The sequence below is a fragment of the Dendropsophus ebraccatus genome, chromosome 9 (assembly GCF_027789765.1).
Source record: "Dendropsophus ebraccatus isolate aDenEbr1 chromosome 9, aDenEbr1.pat, whole genome shotgun sequence".
Lineage (NCBI taxonomy): Eukaryota > Metazoa > Chordata > Amphibia > Anura > Hylidae > Dendropsophus > Dendropsophus ebraccatus.
This window is the reverse complement of record NC_091462.1, coordinates 90,991,373-91,013,343: the sequence shown is the minus strand read 5'-3', so window position 1 is coordinate 91,013,343 and position 21,971 is coordinate 90,991,373. Positions and strand designations below refer to the sequence as shown.

Sequence of the window (21,971 nt, the reverse complement as noted above, 5' to 3'; positions counted from 1 at the left end):
GCTAATTAGGGCACCATATGCAGATCAAGACGGGACTGGCAATATGCTATTAATATTGTAAAGATGTGTTTGTAGTCCTAGGAACAAGGCATAACTGCATCTGTGTACAACGCTATGTACTGAAATGTTTAGGTTTTATCATATTTTAAAAAAATTAACAATAGCAATAAAAAATTTATAGCTATACCCTCACTTACAGAGCCATCCTGGAATCCCTGCCCCTGTAGGTACTGAGCAGCGATGCACACAGTACTATTGTTTGGGCTGGATGTGAATATAAAGTGAGCGATGAGGTGTACAGTACAGTGTATGCATTTCCAAGTGAAAGAGGAAAATGAGAGAGCATCCTTTAAAAATATCCTATAAAAAAACTCGGCGGCTGGTCAGAGGAAGTACTTAGATTGCGCGAAACAGCTGTCACGTACAGTACACTGAAGGTGCCGGTGTTCCAGCTACCGAGTGTTTTTATGGGCTATATCCAGAGACTGCAATAAAGGACGTTTTTAAAGGGTGAGTGCACTCTCATTTTTCTCTTTCACTTGGATATGCATAAACTGTTTGACTTCAAAAGTTAGCATCCCCCCCCCCCAGGTCTGAACCCCAAAGTTACCTGCACCATCATTGGTATTTTCTATTGCTGGAAGTGCCCACCGCTTGGTCTACAGTTAGAGACAGTGTATGCATTACCCCTTATGCATATTTGTCTGGATCACACCTGTCCATCACCGAGAGGGTAGTACAATGATGTAACACTGCCCTGCTCATGATGGTAGCTGCTACATCTGTAATCCTTTACTTGATTGTTGGTAGTCTAAGTGGTAAATGCCAGGAAATTAGAGGTTTCTGGTTACCAGCTTGACAACTTTATTGGCACATATGCTTGACAGTTACAATTTATTTGTACACAAAGGTGAAAACCTGCTGAAGGTTTCAATAGCATAAAAATGCAGATAGTTGTAACCTTAGTGCACTTTACATAATTCTTTTGCAGGGCACAGTGCTGCCACCTCTGTCTGTGTCAGGAACTGTCCAGGGCAGTAGCAAATTTCCATAATACAGTGGTGCCTTGGATTACGAGCATAATTTGTTCCGGTACTGTGCTTGTAATCCAAATCCACTCTTAAACCAAAGCAAATTTTCCCATAAGAAATCACTGATATGCAGACAATTGGTTCTACACCCCAAAAATAATGATTTATTATTCTGAATAACATGTAGAACTGATGAAATAAACAATGAGAAACAATGTGATATTATAAGTTACTGTACAGTAATGGAGAGGATGGCAAACACAAGGGCGGACAGAGACTGCAGGGAGCATGAAGGAATGAGCAGGGCAGATGTGGGCACATACATGCAGCACTGTCTGTCCGGGGAGAGAGGGGTTACAGCTATGAATAGATTACCTCCACAGTCCTGTCCCCTGATGTAAGCCCTAGCCTGAAGTGGATCTGCAATGATTTGGAAGGTGAGGGAGACTTCCTCGGTCAGAGTACAGGGCTGTGGACCCCGCTATGCAGACCATGCACCTCCTCCACTCGCGCTCCCACTCAGTACAGGGAGCTCTTAAACCAAAGCAATGCTCTTACACCAAGTTACAATTTTGAAAAACTGTGAGCTCTTAAACCAAAACACTCTTAAACCAAGTTACTCTTAAACCAAGGTACCACTGTAATGCCCTTGTGCTTTGGACAGTTCCTGACATTGACAGAGGTGGCAGCAGAGAGCACTATGTCAGACTAGACAGAATCTACTTACTCCACATACTGCAGGACATACAGCAGCTCATAAATACTGGAATATTGGAATTGTTAAGTGGAACTAAACATTGCCCTTAGAAAAGGAGTCAAACACAAGGCTCATAGGCTACGTTCACATGACATTTTTTCTTTCCCTTTTTTTATTTTTTTAATGACGTTTGTCTTTCCATTGACTTCAATGCATTCCATTGAGGTCAATTGAAATATAGTAATAATGGACGTCATTTTAACAAGAAAAAGCGGATGCCTTTCCTCTCTTTTTTTTTTTAGCTTAGTGTGTACATAGCCATACAGTGTAATCGGCATGCATCCCTTCAACCATCATGAAACTGTGGCTCTCAGCAAGCAATAAGAATCCCATAAAATGCTAGAAATTGTAAGTTTACGACAGCTGGAGAGCCATAGATTTCACGGTAATATTGTTACTTCTTGCAAGAAGGTTGTAGAGACCGCAAGGCAGAATGTACAAAAAAAAAGTCCATTATATGAGTTAAATCAGATTTTTCAATAGACTTTGCAGAACTTTCTTGGGTTCCTATTATTCTTCTTCTTCGCTTGGCTCGTGAAATGTGCCGTAGCAGTGCTGTTATTTGCCATCTCTTCTTCTGTTTGTGATTAAGCCATGGTTGTAGTTCTTAAAGGATTAGACATCCCTTGATACAAGCCATCAACTTTTATGTCCTTGAAATTGTGACATTGTCGGTGTTGAAAAGAGCCTTCCGAATAATGGCCTGTGGTCATTCCCGGCAATAAACGTTCTGCGTTCACATTTAATACAATATATTAAGCTTTTATATTGCTCCTTGCAGGATTCTGGATTTCCGCCGTGTTCCACCTGTCGCTGGTAGATTGGTGAACATGACCAAAGAAATAAGAGATGTGACGAGGGATAAGAAACTGTGGAGGACGTTTTTCATTTCTCCAGGTAACGGAAGGGTCACGGGGGACTTGTGTGACTAATACATTGAATTCTTCTTATTTTACAGCTCATGTCTTTAATGGGAATATCAGATCTATTTCTTATAGGGTAATGAATACTCTGAGTGACATGAAACTAACATCTTAGCTTGAATGGTATGTTTCCGAAGGTAGGACCTTGATCCAGGGATTTATTCTAGTATCTGGCAATTGGCATCTACTGTGCCTTATAAGTACCATATTTTCCAGTGTATAAGACAACTTTTTAACCTCGAAAAATCTTCTTAGAAGTGGTGGGTCTTCCTATACGCCAGGTATGGTTGCCCCATATAGTGGCAGAGCTAAAAAATGGCTCGACTGTATGGGGTAACCACTATAAAAAAAAATTCTACTCACCTGGGGCGGGTTGCCGACAGCCGCGCGTCTCCTGTCTCGATCCCGGCGCAGGCAGTGTCATGTATACTGCTTGTGCCGGAGATCCCCGAAGCTCTCCTAGGCAGCCGAGCGTCTGATCGGAGAAGCTCGGAAGTCCCTGAAGCCTCTGTCATTCTCCCGAAGCTCTACCGGCAGCCGAGCGTCTCCGAGCTTCTCTGATCAGACACTCGGCTGTCCAGGAGAGCTTCGGGAATCTCCACCGCAGGCAGTGTATGTCAAATGGCCTGCGTCGGAAACGAGACAGGAGACGCACGGCTGCCGGGAACGGGTCACAGGAAGGTTTATTGTTGTTTTGTTTGTTTTTTTCTTTAGCTGTAGTTAACCCCTGTCTGACCACAGCAGGGCTCCAGCTAGCAAGCCCTGCTGCTGTCAGACAGGGGTTAACATTTTTGGGGGTATAAGGGGAACCCCTGACAATCTTCCTAAAAGTCTGGGGTTGTCTGATACGCCAGAAAATACAGTAGTGATGAATGAACATGGCTGTAAATGTTCATACGTTCGTACGAACATGAAGCTAATTGTTCGTGTTCACCCATCACAAACAATTTGTTTGATGATCGGAATGGTTATAATGATGATTTTCGAACATATTTGAACGTATGAACGTACACAACTGCGCAATTTATGTTTGTGTGTACTTTAGACTGAAATTTACGCAATCTGTATGCAACTGTGTACACAACTGCGTGACTTACACTTTACTTCTGATAATTTGTCCTCATGTGCGTAACTCTAGACCGAAACATACACAATCTGTACTCAACTGCACGCACCTGATAATCTATACGCAACTGCGTAATTTACTTTGCACCTGATAATCTGTACACAACTGCACGCACCTGATAATCTGTACACAACTGCACGCACCTGATAATCTGTACACAACTGCATGCACCTGATAATCTGTACACAACTGCACGCACCTGATAATCTGTGCACAACTGCACGCACCTGATGATCTGTACACAACTGCACGCACCTGATGATCTGTACACAACTGCACGCACCTGATAATCTGTACACAACTGCTTGCACCTGATGATCTGTACACAACTGCACGCACCTGATGATCTGTACACAACTGCACGCACCTGATAATCTGTGCACAACTGCACGCACCTGATGATCTGTACACAACTGCACGCACCTGATGATCTGTACACAACTGCACGCACCTGATGATCTGTACACAACTGCGTAATTTAATTTGCACCTGATAATCTGTGCGCATGTGCGTAGACTGAAACGTACGCTTCTACTCTACGTTTGGTATTTGTTCGTAAATGTTCAACAAACACGAGCACAGACCAATCACGATCATTTTTTTTCATGTACGCATTCAGGGTCCGAACCAAACATTGGGATGTTCGCTCATCGCTACTTATAAGGGTTTTTTCTTTCAAACTTGATAGATTCTTGACTTTTTATTTAACCCAACTACATGCACAAGGCAGAATAGTGCATTTGGGTTGAAATTCTCCTTTAACGTCCTACATTGCCTCAGCAATATGGCTGCTTTATCTTAGACTTTTTTTTTTTTTTCTGGAAAAAAAAGCAAGGACAGAGCATGTGAAGCCCTGTTTATAAGTATGATAAATAATACCGTCAGCTCTTTATGCCTCGTAATATTAGGCATGAGCCATATTTCTTCCATTTATCAGAGTTACTCAGTTGGGAGCTGCATTTACTCCAGGGACACGAGAGCCGTGTTTGCAGGTCAGATCCTCTCGCTATTGTGTTACTGAAGGAGCAGGCTAATAGCATTTTCTCCCCTTGAGTAATGATTGAAGATGTTACAGTATTCGTGAAGCACTTTGCCTAGCTCATGCGCTGATTCTTGAACGTACATCCTCTAATGATATGTAATGCGTTCTCCGAGCAGTTGTTAATTATGTCAGCATTAGCATTCAGCCGACCGTTCTTACTCTTCCCGCGAGCTCCCTTATTTATTGGGCCTGAAATTTGCTTTATCTGTAATGGAATCCGATCAGGATTTGATGGGCTGTAAGTGGACACAGTCCATAAAGCATGGGCACATACAAATATGACAAGGGCGATGAATCATATGTTCATAAATAATTTAAAGCACATGTTGGGCTGGTCGCATCATTTTGGCAGGGTGACCGCGAAATGTATGACCTCAGTCAAATGACGTGGTCCGATAAAGCAGGCGAGAAGGGTTTGGCTACTGGATCCAGAACGTCACTATAATTGGACATGGATGAAGCCGTCTGGCTCGTTGTATTTCTCATTGTCCAAGTTCAATCTTAAAGGGAAATTGACAGGTTCGAAGACTATAACCTGCTGTTATGCTCCCATAGCCCCCCTGGATTCTTAGAACCAAGGTCCTTTTTTTTTTTACCTTCATCTTCAGAGCCGTTTTCAGTAAATCTTTAGTTTATTCAATATGCAAATTAGATAATATAGCTCCAGGAACAGAACTACCCCCCTAAGTGAACCAATCCCTCTCCATGTGCTTTGCAGTGATGAAAGCTATAGAGTGACATCACTGCAAAATGCTGCTTCAATACTAATGAGGCGTGGTGGATCAGTGCTCTGAGGCTGTAGTCCCTCCCCTAGGGCACCAAACCATCTAATTTGCATACTGAAGAAAGTGACAATTTACTAAAAACACCTCTGACGATGAAGGTAAGAATATTACTCTTTTATTCTCAGCGTCCTGCTAACAGAATGTATTGTTTTTATAATGTATAAATTTAAATGTTTAAATTTGGCTTTAATAGTGATTTTTTTTTTAATATTACTATTCACATTTAAAAAAAAAAGGTTTTTATATTCCAATTTTCATGGTGGCCATTATGGTATGAGCAGTCACTATAGGCTAACACCTATGATGTACAGGCTGGGACATGATGAGCAGAGTCATCTCATTTTATTTAGAGAGTTGGGAAGTTGATGACAGCTCCATTTTACAGGTGGAGACTTATAAGACAGGATAGTAAAACTATATACACAGATAAGACTCTATACACATCTCCCCTGTCACTCGCTGGTCCATTGTTTGAGGAAATATTATTCTATCACTTGGAGACATTTCTCTTTTAATGCAGTCCTATTCATTTTAGCAGCCGTAAAGTTTCTACATTATGCTGTGCAGGCTAATATAGGATGAGTACACACCATTGGCTGACATTTCCTGTTCTCTGCAGCTATGATGCACAGACTGGGGCATGATGAGCAGAGTCATCTCATTCTAATTAGAGGGTTATCAAGTTAATGACCGCTCTCTTGCACAGTTGGAGGCCTATAAGGCAGGATAGTAAATCTATATACACAGATAAAACTCTGTACACATCTCTGTCACTTTTTGAAAGGATTAGTATTCCATCACCATCTGAAGACATTTCTCTTTAAATATAGTCCCATTTATTTCAGCTGCCAGACATACAGACAAAGCGGGAAGGAAGTGTGTGTCTCCATGTAAGTCTTTCCATCTGTTCAGATTCCAGGATGAAAATTAGGAAAAAATAAGAAACAAGATGAATTTTGCTATCTATGAAGTAGAAGGAGGATTTGGGGGCCACACTGAATGGATGCTACAATGTATGTTTGGATTCTGGTTTCATGCTTGTGGTTTACCTGTGCTGTGTAGGAGTATATGACCGCCATGTACTCTGCCAGATAAAGCGGAATTAGGGCCGGCACCCTGCATGTTTACTGTGGTAGAGCAGAACACAGGTCTATTCATTATATAGGACACAGGCCATGAGACTAATGAAGACGACGCTAAAGTCATTTAGGCAAACATTAAAAACGCGAAGATAAGTCAGAATAATCAGCTCAAAGCTGTAATATGGTTTATAGGTTTTTCTTCATCCTACAGCCGAGGAAAATGCTGCGATGTACAGGCGGCTCGAGCGCTAATTGAAGCAACCATTTAGGGAAATCTATATTGTGGACCAAGGGGGGGCCTTCTTCTGTTCATATCAATCAGTCCGAGGAGGGAAGAATCAGCTGGTAGTCCAGAAGCCGGAAAGGAAAAATTATTGTTGAAGCAATAAAACAGTTTAGATGCATTTTCCCCTTTTATATAGATTATTACAGGCTGCTAAAGTATTAAAGGCCATGTACAGTTGGATCATAATTTTTACTAGCAACCTCATGTTAGCTTTGTAAATGAAGCTGAGAAGCAGTAGATAAATGTATATGTGGATGTACCACCATGTGTTTTTCTTTTTTTTTCTTCTAAATTTGTGATCATTAAAGAGGACCTGTCACCCGGGAGGACGGCGCAGAGGTTGAGCCCCGAATACCTCCCCTTTCCTGCAAGTCGCGCTTCTGGGCCCGGTCCCCGGACAGAGATGTCGGCGCCGGAAGGTGAGTGCGCACTGTATGCTATTTACCAGAGATAAGTCCAATGCCCATAGAGAATGACTAGAGCAGTCATTCTCTATGGGCATCGGGATCATCTCTGCTGAGCGCGCGCATGGCTTCTGACGGCGAGATCTCCGTACCGGTACAGGGTCCAGGAGCGGGGCTTGCAGGAAAGGGTAAGTATCCAGGGGTCCACCAAGGGGTCTGGCGGGCTGGTCGCCGTCACCCCAGATGACAGGTTCCCTTTAAGGGTGCGTTCACACCTACCGGATCCGCAGCGGATTTTCATGCTGCGAGTTTGCACCGAAATCAGCTACGGATCCTGTACTGTGAAGCTCAATGGGTCCCATACACGCTGCGGATCCAGTAGGTGTGAACGCACCCTAAAAAGGAGAAGTCTGGCTACTTTTAAAATCTGGCAGCCGGCAGGGTCAGGGGGGAATTTGATGAGGAGTAGGCACTTGCCTCTCCCCAGGCCAGGGTGAACAGCGGGACCAGCCTTAGGACCCCAGCCAGGCTCCAGGATCTCCGGCTGATGGACTGGCTGCTCCAGTGACTGATTGGATGAGCGATCGGACATCATTGGATGAGCCTTCGGACAGTCCTGAGGCTGGTCCCACCACTCAACACAGTCACAGGATAAGTTCGTACTCCTAATCGTTCCCCCATGGCTTCCACATTTTAAAAATGGCCGGACTTCTCCTTTAGGCTGGGTTCACACTATGTATATTTCAGGCTGTATTTGGTCCTCATGTCAGGTCCTCATAGCAACCAAAACCAGGAGTGGATTGAAAACCCAGAAAGGATATGTTCACACAATGTTGAAATTGAGTGGATGGCCGCCATATAACGGTAAATAACCTACATTATTTCAATATAACAGCCGTTGTTTTAAAATAACAGCAAATATTTGCAATTAAATGACGGCCATCCACTCAATTACAACATTATGTGAACATAGCCTTTCTGTGTTTTTAATCCACTCCTGGTTTTGGTTGCTATACAGCCTCAAACATACAGCCTCAAATATACGTAGTGTGAACCCAGCCTCAAAGGAAACCGATCTCCAGTAATACCAGGTTATGAGCAAAATGTAAACTATGCAATGTTCATATGTGGGTACCATAATACTAAATGCTCCAGAAGTAGCAGATGGGGATCATTAATAATATAAAGGGGTGGACACAGAATACAAGAGACCCCGCTATGGTACACCATATACTCTCCAACAACTAATCATGGCCATTTTAGGTTTCCCCAGCTGACTTGGACTGAAGTTCAGTATAGGAGAAATTGATTCGGCAGGAACATCTTCTATCTATATAAAGCAGATCTCTATTTGTTTTTTGTTATCATAGCATAACACAATCAGGTCCGTGTGTTCTCTGAAACATCGCACAAATAGTTAATAAGTCGGAAAATTCCACCGAACTGCTAATAAGAGCGGAATGTGAGGGTGCAATGTCATAGCTATTATACGGGAGCCGTCTGATTACCTGTTATGGAATAAATGAGCAGTGAAGAAGAAATACAGCAGAACGTGAATGTGCACCTGCTGATGATCAATTACTGGAGCCCTGCACTGTAAAGTGTCATGCAGTATGCAAATAATAGCACCAAACATCGTGCAAAGTAAATGTACCAGACATGCAGGGCCAAATATACAGATAAGGAAAATAAAATAAAAATAAGAAAATAAATGTAAAAAAAAAAAAAAATTGTGAGAGATATATATATATACACTCACCGGCCACTTTATTAGGTACACCTGTCCAACTGCACGTTACCATTTAATTTCTAATCAACCAATCACATGGCGGCAACTCAGTGCATTTAGGCATGTAGACATGGTCAAGACAATCTCCTGCAGTTCAAACCGAGCATCAGTATGGGGAAGAAAGGTGATTTGAGTGCCTTTGAACGTGGCATGGTTATTGGTTCCAGAAGGGCTGGTCTGAGTATTTCAGAAACTGCTGATCTACTGGGATTTTCACGCACAACCATCTCTAGGGTTTACAGAGAATGGTCCGAAAAAGAAAAAACATCCAGTGAGCGGCAGTTCTGTGGGCGGGAATGCCTTGTTGATTCCAGATGTCAGAGGAGAATGGGCAGACTGGTTCGAGCTGATAGAAAGGCAACAGTGACTCAAATAGCCAACCGTTACAACCAAGGTAGGCAGAAGAACATCAGCAGCAGAAGACCACACCGGGTGCCACTCCTTTCAGCTAAGAACAGGAAACTGAGGCTACAATTTGCACAAGCTCATCGAAATTGGACAGTAGAAGATTGGAAAAACGTTGCCTGGTCTGATGAGTCTCAATTTCTGCTGCAACATTCGGATGGTAGGGTCAGAATTTGGCGTCAACAACATGAAAGCATGGATCCATCCTGCCTTGTATCAACGGTTCAGGCTGGTGCTGGTGGTGTCATGGTGTGGGGAATATTTTCTTGGCACTCTTTGGGCCCCTTGGTACCAATTGTGCATCGTTGCAACGCCACAGCCTACCTGAGTATTGTTGCTGACCATGTCCATCCCTTTATGACCACAATGTGCCCAACATCTGATGGCTACTTTCAGCAGGATAATGCGCCATGTCATAATGCTAGAATCATCTCAGACTGGTTTCTTGAACATGACAATGAGTTCACTGTACTCAAATGGCCTCCACATTCAATAGGTTTCAATCCAATAGAGCATCTTTGGGATGTGGTGGAACGGGAGATTCGCATCATGGATGTGCAGCCGACAAATCTGCGGCAACTGTGTGATGCCATCATGTCAATATGGACCAAAATCTCTGAGGAATGCTTCCAGCACCTTGTTGAATCTATGCCACGAAGAATTGAGGCAGTTCTGAAGGCAAAAGGGGGTCCAACCCGTTACTAGCATGGTGTACCTAATAAAGTGGCCAGTGAGTGTGTGTATATATATATATATATATATATATATATATATATATATATAGATTTAGCTTAATGTAAGACAATACTGTAATATGGGTTATAGAAGCTTACTAATTCATACATTACATACATTAGATATTAGCCGCGAGTTAGCGGGACTACTAGATTATAATAGGCAATATAACTGTACTTAGCACAAGATCACATCACATGTATGCTTTATGTATGTCACACAGCTAAAATACAAAAGGCGTCAGAATCTCACAAAATTCTCTACGTCGGTCTATGAATGCTCAGCTTATAATCCAATGAGCTTTTATTTTTTTCTGTATTTACTAGTTAACAATTGAATGTCTGCAAAATGCATTCCTTGTGTCTTGAAGGAACCATTCATCATGTGATTGCATCTTCACCAATTATAGATAAGGCTGGGTATTATATAGATGGTTGCGTGTGATGGTCAGATATCAGCGTGAGCAAAATGTGACAGTATTAACACTAAGAATATTATTGAAAGGGTTGGAAAGGGTTTTTATTTCTGTCCAATGGACCAGTGTTCCCTCTAAGCTGCTTTTACAAGTCCCCTGTGGAACTTAAAATAAAAAAAAATACACATTTTTCCTATTTTTTTTAATTTTTAAAAAGATATAAAATAAATAAATAAATAAAATCCAGCATCACACATCCAACAAAGTTTTATTACTATTTTGGTATATACTAAAGTCTAATGTTAACAACAACATTGCAACCGCTTTAAAGGGGAACTATCAGCAGTTTAGACTACTCTAACCTGCTGATAGCACCCTATAGTGCCTAGGGCACTGAGGTTAGTGTGGGTAAAGTCGGCTCCGGAGCACCCTTAGGAGCACTGCCGCGTCATCCAGCCCGCCCCTTCTAATGATAATCAATGGAGGTGGTAGGCTGGATGATGTGACAGTGCTCCAGAGCGAAGTTTACCCCAATTAACAGCGCAGGACCAGCACTGAGGAGCAAGGTAACACACATACCTTCCTCCTTAGCGTTCCGGTTCCCCTTTATTCTAACTGACCTGAAGAATGCTGATTCAGTTTTTTAATTTTCAAGTAATTTTTTTTCTGTTTTAAAGGGGTGTCGTCAATCGATTCAGCAAGCAAACACACAAAAGTCCTCAAATGGATCTTAAGATGGAAAAATAAAATGTTATGGCTCCTAAAATAAAACAGACCCCCACCACCACCACCACCACAAAAAAAAAACAAACAAACATGGGTCATTAAGGGGTTAAATCATTTCTCTATACCTAAATGGAAAAATAAGACCTTTACTTGTATGACATCTCTGAATATTCTATACAGCCATTTCCAAATTATCTTGACAAGAGTCAATGACAGCGAATACAATCCTACCATCCTCCGAGAGATTGTCACCCTGCTATTCCCGGTTTATAATTGGCACACATATCTACATTTCTCCTATTACTTTCCGGCTGCTCTACCTGTGCGCCCACTGTAATTCTAGCAGTCCATACATAGATTAGCAGCTATAATAAGCTATAAAAGTATACCGAGTGCGCTATCATTGAGGCCCTCGACAACTATATCAACAGAAAGAACTTCTCCTTAAATGTTACTCTAGCTGTAAATATAATAAATCAATACGTCTCGTGAAGGTCTGAAGGACACAAAGCATGGCACAACAATGCAGACGCGGGACGCTGCTACACGGTCTCTAAATGAACGGTAAATAAGGAATCTTGGCATTTCAGTGGTAGCGCTGACTCTTTGCCTCCTGAGGGGCTTGTTATAAATCCGCCTTTCCTTAACGAGTTTTTATCTCTGTACATAGACTGGTGGGCGCCTCATCATTTCTCATATATTTAATTAGGATTTTCTTTCACATGCATGACTTCAGAGGAGAGAGAGCGGGAAAGAGAAGTCTCTAGTGTCCTGGATGAGGGCTGGTGTAGAGAATAGAGAAAAATTGTCAAGAAGGTCATTGAAGATGACTTTAGAGCCAAAACGTTAACACTAGGGTTTACTTCTTAGGGCGTAACCCCTTAGCGGTGATATGTTTAGAGTGTCAAGTTTACAGCTCAATTATAAGTAAATTTGCATATGTTGTGTATGGGTGGTAGACCATGTAAAGTACTCGAGGAACCTCAGTCCAAACCTGACCTTTGGTACTGGGTGACAACTAGTGTTGAGTGAACTTCAAGCATGCTTGAGTTTCTCCGAACCCGAGCATTGATTAGCCTATGGTTGTAACCATGTTTTCTAGGCAGCCTTAGGGCCCCATGCAACTTCCAGGCAGCCACTGCTAATGAAATACTGCTCACTTGGGTTCAGATGAACTTAAAGTGACTGTACCACCAGGCCCAGGCAAAAGCACTGGAGGCTGGTCGACCCACCCTTAGTGGGAGGAAACCCTAACCCCTCTATGATAGGGTTCTATTGATTCTAATGGAGTCACGTCATGGAGGGGCTGGGGTTTCTTCCACTAAGGGTGGGTCGGCCGCCTCCAGTGCTTCAGCCGGGGCCTGGTGGTACGGTAACTTTAAGCATGCTCGAAGTTCACTCCACTGTAGTGACAACCAATATAGTTTCTATGCTGCCGCCGCCACAAGCAGGTCCAGAGCAGCGAAGCTGCTCATTTGCTCCTAATACTTTGTATTACAGTGCAAAAGGCATCTCTCCCTCCTGAGGATTCACATTCACAGTCAATATACTGACATGAATGGGGGCTGTGAAATTCTTAGTTCCTGCAGGGAAATTATACATTTAAGGCCAGGATTTATAGAGCCGTCCGGGCTGGGGATGGTGTAAAAAATCAATACTCACTGCCTCCAGTGCCCTGCAGCTGCTGCATTGAATTCTCCCAGTCCTCCATTGGTCTCTACGTCTTCTGAGTTCCATGCTGACCAAAAGACAGCCAATCAGTGACTAAAGTGGGATGCAGCCACTAATTGGCCAAGTAAGCAAACCCCCAAAGAACCAGAGACCACCCAAAGTGGCTCCTGAAAGGGGCATGAGGAGGTAAGTATTCCTTGTTTATTATGTTTATGGTGAATAATTTTTTGTTTTCCCCAGACAACCCCCTTACATATAGCTGATCACTGGGGGACTCACTGGGTGACTGGTCAAGGGACTCTTCTAAGAAGGAGGCATTGGTGAATGTAAGAACAACTTTAAGAGCAAGAACTCCTTACCTTCATGGTTAAAATATGCATGAAATTAGTGTTATTGAACGTCTGAATTGTTGTGCTCTTAGCTATGCAATGCAGGCTTAGAGGGCAAATCTTCTAAATGTGTTCCCTGTGAAAGATTCCATTGAGAATGCACAACTATGATCATTGTCCTTTGTCTTATTTAGAGATCACATGTATTTTCCTAGAAGCATACATTGAATGTGCCTTTTATATTGGTCACGGTAAACCACATACAAACCCTATAGTTTCCCTGAGCCTATTACTGAGATTTTATAGTATTAACTTTACACTATGTGCTCTCATATAGGCATTCTCCAGATGTGGATCAAATTGGAATGCTAATGGATTCCAACAAATCCCATTGTCATTATACTGGGAAAAATAACTCAGTAACTCAAATTTAGCTCAAAGAGGGAAATCTGTGTGAAGAATTCCACTCAACTCATACAAGTAGTGTAAAGTAGACCAATCCTTTAAATTTCGGTGACAGCGGTCAGCATGCACCAAGAACTGAATTGGTGGTTGTTCTGTTGCCTCTCACACCATGACAGAATGGAACAATAATATTCTGTAACTATATCTTTAGTCGGTGAGCACCACCTAATGGTGACTGTAGGTAGTTAGAATTTGATTATTTAACTTTTCTTCCATTCTGTGTTTCTTTACCTTTTTAGTATAAGGCCCATATAGAGATTTACATAGACCCTATGATTATTGTAACTGTCCTTGGTTAGTCACACACAAGGGCTAGTATACTGAATCTTTACAAAGCAAGGTAACTGTTACTGTCCTTCATCCTTAAAGAATAATGAAAGGCCAATGGCTGTAATAGAGCCACAGATTGAAGACCAGTGCTGTAGAAGAATATAAGGATCCTGCATTGTTTTGCCAACTGGTCTTAATCACGTAAAAAGGCATCGAAAGCCAAGCAGTGGATCCATGCCTGGTGCCATAGGGTCTAGCCAATATGTAAGGATATGCTAGCAGTAACATATTGTTGTCACAAACAAGTGGTACTGAGCACTGTCCATACATAATCTACAACATACCAAATACTAAAGATTAAATGAGAAGGCCGGCCATTTTCAAAACTCATATTGGCGCTACACACATCACGGCCTGGCTGATGGACTTCCACTCAGCCATTCAGTGACGGCGGCAGGACGCCACTTCAGTCACTGATTGGCTGAGTAGGCTGTCCATCAGCCGGAAAAGGCCTTTTCTCCCCGGGGGAAAATGCCTTCTGGCGGGGGTCCTAGGGCCGGTCCCACTGCTCACCACAGGCACAGGGAAAGGTATGTTAATGCGGTTCAGGGAAGAAACAGAGTGCTGCACCTCACACCTATGGCTGATACTAGTGCCGCTAGGCTAAATAAAAAACACATCAGAATTTTGTGTATGAATTGATCAAGCCATACTGCCCCATGTACCTCGTGCCAGGTATGTTAATACTGGTTATCAAGCTTCCTCTGCCCCTGCCGGCTGCTGGATTTTAAAAATGGCCGGATTTCTCTTTTAAACCTAACTTATGGGATAAAAGAAGTAGTACCGAGCACTGTACATACATACTGTACAACAACAGAGATATTACACCCAGCTTATGGTACAAATGAAGTGTTACTATGCATTTTTAGCACATACTGTGAAACTTAGCACATGCTGATTATTTTATCCAGAACAAGACAAGTAGCACTTAGCACTGTCCAGATATAGTGTATAAATTACCAAGGAATACAAGTAGTACTGTGCACTATGCATGTATAATGTATAACACAACATATAATAAGCCTTACACCCAGCATATAGAACAAGACAAGTAACACAGAGGACTGTAAATATATACTGTATAACAACATATAATAAGCCTTACACCCAGCATATAGAACAAGACAAGTAACACAGAGGACTGTAAATATATACTGTATAACAACAAATAATAAGCCTTACATTAATCATATAGAAAAAGACAAGTAATACAGAACACTGCGAATATATACTATATAAAATAACATAAAATAAGCCTCATACCAAGCGTATAAAAGAAGACAAGTAATACAGAGCACTGCGAATATATACTGTATAAAATAACATAAAATAAGCCTCATACCAAGCATATAAAACAAGACAAGTAATATGGAGCACTGTTCATACATATTGTATAATGACATATAATAAACCTTACACCCAGTATATAGAGTAAGACCAGCAGTACAGAGCAGTTTGCCCTGTGCATAATATATAATACTTATACGCAGCATATAGAACTAGACTAGACTAGAAGTAATACTGAGCACTAAGCATATATACCGTATAACATATCCTATGATAAACCGTACACCCATTATATAGAAGAGAAGAAGTAGCAATGAGTACTGTCCAACATACAGTAATGCGTAATACACCCAGCACATAGAACTAGACTAGTAGTACTGGGAACTGTTCATATATTGTATAACATATATAATATGCCTTATACCCAGCATATTGAACAAGACAAGACAAATATTACGGGGCACTGTGCATATATACCATAATGTATAATAAGATACAGGATATAGAGGAGAAGACAAGTAATCCCATACATTGTCCTTATATACTGTATACTGTAGATACTAGGAGTCCCCCTTGGCATACAGAACAGGGCAGGTAGTATTGTGCTGTAGTCGTACCTACAGACCCTGCTGTTTTACAGACAGGCCGAGGCACGACAGCCAGCAGACGCGCTGCTCCCCAGACCATGTAATTTCCAGCTTGGTAGAATTATCCATACCATTATAGTAAGTATACGCTGCCGTCAGATTGTTTTCTTGAGACATCCCAGCACATAGGAAGGACATAGATTGCATCTGAAGTACATAACCAAGTAGCAGAGTGTGAGATTTCTGCTAACAAATGGAATCCATTGTGCTTATGTGAAGATGGAATGTGAATCAGATGGATCCGAACCTCCTTCCCTTGTCTTCTCCTTAGAAGATTTCCTTATAAATCATTTATTTTATCACAAGGGACACTGCTGTGAAAATGAAATAAAATTGTTATCACACCAAGCAAAGAGGCTGCCGGAGAATGTGCCCTGCGTTAAAAGCAGATGGTCCTGCTGGTTATTAAGTATGTTTTAAATTGCTTTTATCTGTCTTTTTTTGATTTTTTTTTTTCTCGGTTTGGAATTCTCACACAAGAGGCAATTCTGGCTTCCATCTATGTGTTAACACAGATTTAGTCTGCATGTGTCTTAATTACAACGTATTCACTCAATATGTGTACAGTGCCACTAGGGAGAACGAAGAGGATAAAAAAAAATAAAAAATAAAGATTTTTTTTTAGAAACAGTTCCACTCTTGTCGATGGGCTGGGTCTGAGCTGCACTCAGAATGGTGCTATTTCTGGGAAAATATAGTCCCTTAGCTACTCTAAAATGGTTATACATGATTTGAAAAATTTGATTGCTTTCTTCCATAAACAGCACCACACCAAAAGACTCCATGTTTCCGTACAGGATCGGTACACTATGTACACCCTCTAAAGAGGGATCTTGTTTTTGTATTAGGTGTCCAACCTAGTCAACCTCTGCACTACTTTGTTGCTGCTTTGGCAGCTATAGGCATGATAGAAGTAGTCACTGCGGGGTATGGAAGGCTCAGATAAGGTTAGTGGAAGTCTCTTCTTCATTGGTGGAAACTATATATATATGCTCCATCTTTTCCTGGCTCTTGTAACTATAGTTACCTTCATGATATAGGCAATTATTGCTTTAAAGTTACCTGAAAAAGAGGTTTCAGATCAGTTTGGCATCATGCCTCCTCCTCGGGGGCAGGTACAATACCAGGTCTTACTCAGGGGTGGGTTTAATACAGCTATAAGAGGTAAACTCAACAGAAAGTTATTTGAGCCTTTTATTACCAATATGACTATTTGTAAGGCCATGTTCACATGGCGTGAGACACCGGGCGTTCTGTGACCCAGCCGGGTCACAGAACGCCGATAGCAGAGAAGATAATCTTCACTGCCGCTGAATTCAGATGAGGGTGCATCAGTGTGCGCCTGCATCCGAATTCTCCGCTGCACACAATGGAGAGTGCGGCCGAAGCCGGACGCTCCATTGTGTTAACTGACAGGTTCTCTATGGCCGTTATTCAATGAATAGCAGGCACAGAAAACGGAAATGTCAGTTTTTTGAGGCGCCGCTAGGGATCCTGACCGGAGTGTATACTTTCGGGGACATTTATTAAGTCCGTCGTTTTCTGCACCGGACTTAAAAATGTCCCCGCAGCTCCGACAGTACAGAGATTTATGTAGATATGATAATAAATATTAAATAATATAATAATAAAAAGAAATAGCTTAACCGAAATTTTTCAGTGTTTTAAGTGATAGGTCATATCAATCGTCTTCCCCCCCCCCTCCCCCTCCCCTATGCGAACCTCTGAGAATTATAGAGGTATACCATATCGTAATACCTATGAATCCATTTAGATGGGTCTGGCTGCTTTGGAGGGAAGGCATTCTATATAGAAGACTAAGTCTAGGGACATGCGCAGCTCGATATACCTTCTCTGAATTCTAAGTCCCGTGATATGCGCATATAACGGCTTGGGCGAATCTGACCTTAAGTCAAGTGACATGCGCACTATGAAACATATCAGGCCATAAAAATCTCTAAGTCCCTAGACATGCGCAGTAGCCGTCCTGGCCCTTAAATTGGCTAAGTCCTGGGACATGCGCAGATTGATGTGTCTTGGTCGTTTTAAATCCGAAGTCCCGAGACATGCGCATATGATATATCAGGCGAATTTAATTCTAAGTCAAGAGACATGCGCATTATGAAACACCACAGGCCTCGAGACATGCGCAGTAGCTACGCTAGTTTGTCATCCGAAGTCCACACGCCTGCGCAGAAGCAGAGACTAACTGCCCCCTAGACAATCAATCAAAATCAATTTACCTATCACAAGGGCGGCGTATTCAAATAACCCTATGTTAATCTATTACGTCATGACTGGGGGGAGTGACTACTATGTTAATTTGTTTGACCTATCAGGGTGGCGCATATCGGGACAATAGGTTATTTAAACCTCCGTCGTGACGCCGCCCATCAGCCATAGTCTTTGAGAAAGTTGCGTTGGCAACGAAACATGTCAGACGCAGGGCTGTTTTAATACTTTTCACACTGCCGTATAGGATGACACTGCTACTGACAATACGGGGGGCTAGCTAGCTGAGCGTAACACGTTAAATCGCTCAAGGGTCGAGATAGGTCAACCCAGTCACAGTGTCATCCTGCCAATATACATCATAGGATAGGAGGCATCTAAACCCACAGGGGTGTCTTGCTTTATCCCCTCTGGGTTAGTAAATCGTTTGTGGTGACTCAGATGTGAGTACTAACCGTTTATTGATGTATTCCTACTCCTTATTTGTATTCCTCATTATCGAGTATATGGGCAGATTGTGAAAAGCCTTTTAATTCACTGTTCACATTTTGCGTTTTTGCTGTTTTTCAATTTCATTGATTTTTTATATTTATTTAATAAAAGTTATATTTTAACCAATAGGGAATATAGGTGTTTATGGGGTCTATCGCCCCAGTAGATTACTAGTTAATGATACCTCCTATTGGACTTAGGATCCAGTTATCCATTATCCGAGATTTATGTAGAGGCGCACTGCCTCTACATAAATCCCTTGCAAAACCAGTGCGTGCGCCAGGAAACCTATGCCAGCTCAGAGCTGGAGTAGGTTTCCTGACTATTTTTTGCTCAATAAAATGAGGAATAGAGCGGACTCTGAGTCCGCGCCCCCCTCCCCGCCCCCCTGGCGTACGGGTCGTAAAGTGGCCAGATGCGAATATTTTATTTGCATCTGATTACTTTCCAACAAAAAATATGCGTTTTTACATTGATAAATGTCCCCCTATGTGTATACACTCCGGCCAGGAGTCCTTAACACTGTAGATGCCACAAGGGTCTTTTCTAAGGTTCAATTCATGTACAGGTTGGCTCAGATTATAGCACAAACAACAGAAAAGACTGACCACCCTGCTCCCACCTTCACCTTGACTAAGCTTGTGATACCTACTATGGGCTAATTTAGGATCTCTCTAAGAACTACTGTACAATAGTTGCATTTTGACACTTTATGACACAGTTTTTGTTTATTTTTTGGCTCCATTCTATGGAAGTATTGCGTAGGTGCCTTTGAGTACTGCTATCTGGCACTGTATGGCAATATTAGTTAGAACTTATTATTGGGGTAGTATTTTGGCAGCAATACATGGTAAGTTAGCTCCCTTAAAAGGTCTAGTATGTTTGTCTATCTATCTATCTATCTATCTATCTATCTATCTATCTATCTATCTATCTATCTATCTATCTACCTATCTATCTATCTATCTATCTATCTATCTATCTATCTAATATCTATCTATCTATCTACCTATCTATCTATCTATCTATCTATCTCCTATCTATCTATCTATCTATCTATCTAATATCTATCTATCTTCTATCTATCTATTATCTATCCTTATCAAACCCATATCCATCCATCTCACATGTGGCGTAACTTAATTTCTCCCCCATTCTATAAAATCACAGCGTCTAATCCAATTAAAGCAATTCAGGTGTCTACACTATATATGTTTCCAACTAAAACCAAGCAAAATAACACATCTTTTTTTCTTGCAAAAAAAAATTACACAGGGAACTATTATTCATATATTCATAGTCTACGCTGCCAAAACGCCTCAATAATTTGCAATTTTGTTTCCTCCACTGGCTGATAATACTTCGACTTGGCTGATAAAGTTCTCTCCCTGTGAAATCTGTCAATATTTTTATTCAATATTCAGCAGTGTTCGGTATGGAGATGGTTAGGCTGCACTATGAAATTCAATCTGGGACTCAGTTTACTCTATAATTCCAATGCATCAGCATTTTGATTATGTTAACTGTGGATTATTTTCACCCGTCCCCATTTGTCTGTTTTGTAGACTCCAGGAATTTGTTTAGCGACAGTACCGAGGCGCGTCAGGCTTTTATCTCTAATCTCCTGAGTTTAAGGATGATTTTTTTTATTTTTTTTATGATTAACTTGACTAGTGACATTTACTATTAGACAATTGTAGCTCTGTCTATACATCGACCAGGGAGAACATAAATAAGGATTAAATTAGATTAATCTACAGTATATTGCTGCCTTCGGCATAATGTGTGGTTCAATATGGTAATTTGATATGCATTCCTCAGGAAGATAGCTGCACGATAATAAGATGTGGAACATGAGAAGTATCACAGTTTATGTCTTCTTGAAAATTTGAAATAATGCACAATATGGTCATAATTTACAGAGGGAACCACTGTAGCTAATTCAGATTTACTTAAAGAATCACATGTAGTGAGTAAAACTCTCATCAATAATGGTGGTTTTACGCAGATCACTTAAAGGGAATGTGTCATTAAAAAATGGTTTATTGTTTTGTTTTTTTTCACAAAGCTTGAAGTATACCTGTCATGATATATAAAAAACCTCAACAAATATATAGATAATGACTGATCTATGTATTCTGTCCATTTTTATTTCAATTTCGGTGCTCCAGCATTTGGTGCCCATATATTAATAATAATTATATTGTTGAGATATCTTTCTAGCAGTGTCTTCCTTAACAATACAGGCAATAAAAAGGGACATTAGTATATAGATAAGATGGGATGATACCATTTATGATAGGTGATGGTTACAGCTCCCATCCTCCTCTCCCTACACAGGTCACAGAGCATGCCTAGAAAGTTCTCCTATAAAAGTCAAGCTCCAGAGTATTGTTTCCAATGGTTTAAGTGGTTACTGAAAAGCATAGCTCTAAATGTTTAACAGAGCAATACAGTAGCTCAAGCAACAGGACTGTCCCCATGTTGATTGACAGGCAGAGAGACCTGTTAGTAGCCTCTTTGCCTATCAATCAACCCTGCGGAGTGTGGTAACAGGCAAAGAGCCATGACCAGTGACGGCCCACACACCGCCCAGATGACTAGGTTTACACCATGACTGTAAAGATTTTCATCTGTGTTTCCAAGCATAACCAGTAGAATTATAAAAAGAATCATCTCTAAGTGAAGTAAAATGTTGCTATCTGTAGATTGTATGCTTTAAATGAGAAGACCTATAAACTTTAGCTAAAGCTATAGCTGATTAGGATGTTCAGAATCCTTATCATACATAGTATTGATGACTTCAAAGTGACTAGATACTGTATATTCTTACCCCTACCTATTACAAATGGGATGACAGATCTCAGACATCCTGACGTACGTCATCAAACAGGCATTATCCTTAAACTAACTCTGGATACTGCCTCGAATGTCGTAAATTTTTTTGTAACGCAATCCTTATTTTTAGCCTTCTCTCCAATTCTGCGTGCATTCGACCGAAACTAACTCACA

The 21,971-nt window shown here is 41.3% G+C and overlaps 1 protein-coding gene across 1 annotated transcript in view; it reads left to right on the top strand.

Moving 5' to 3' along the window:
* Positions 1–21,971, top strand: part of FAM20C (FAM20C golgi associated secretory pathway kinase) — a 132,663-nt gene that overhangs the window by 91,704 nt on the left and 18,988 nt on the right. The window contains exon 5 of the mRNA XM_069982012.1: positions 2,570–2,685. Coding sequence (XP_069838113.1) covers positions 2,570–2,685 — 116 coding nt within the window. The remainder of the gene's footprint in view (positions 1–2,569; positions 2,686–21,971) is intronic.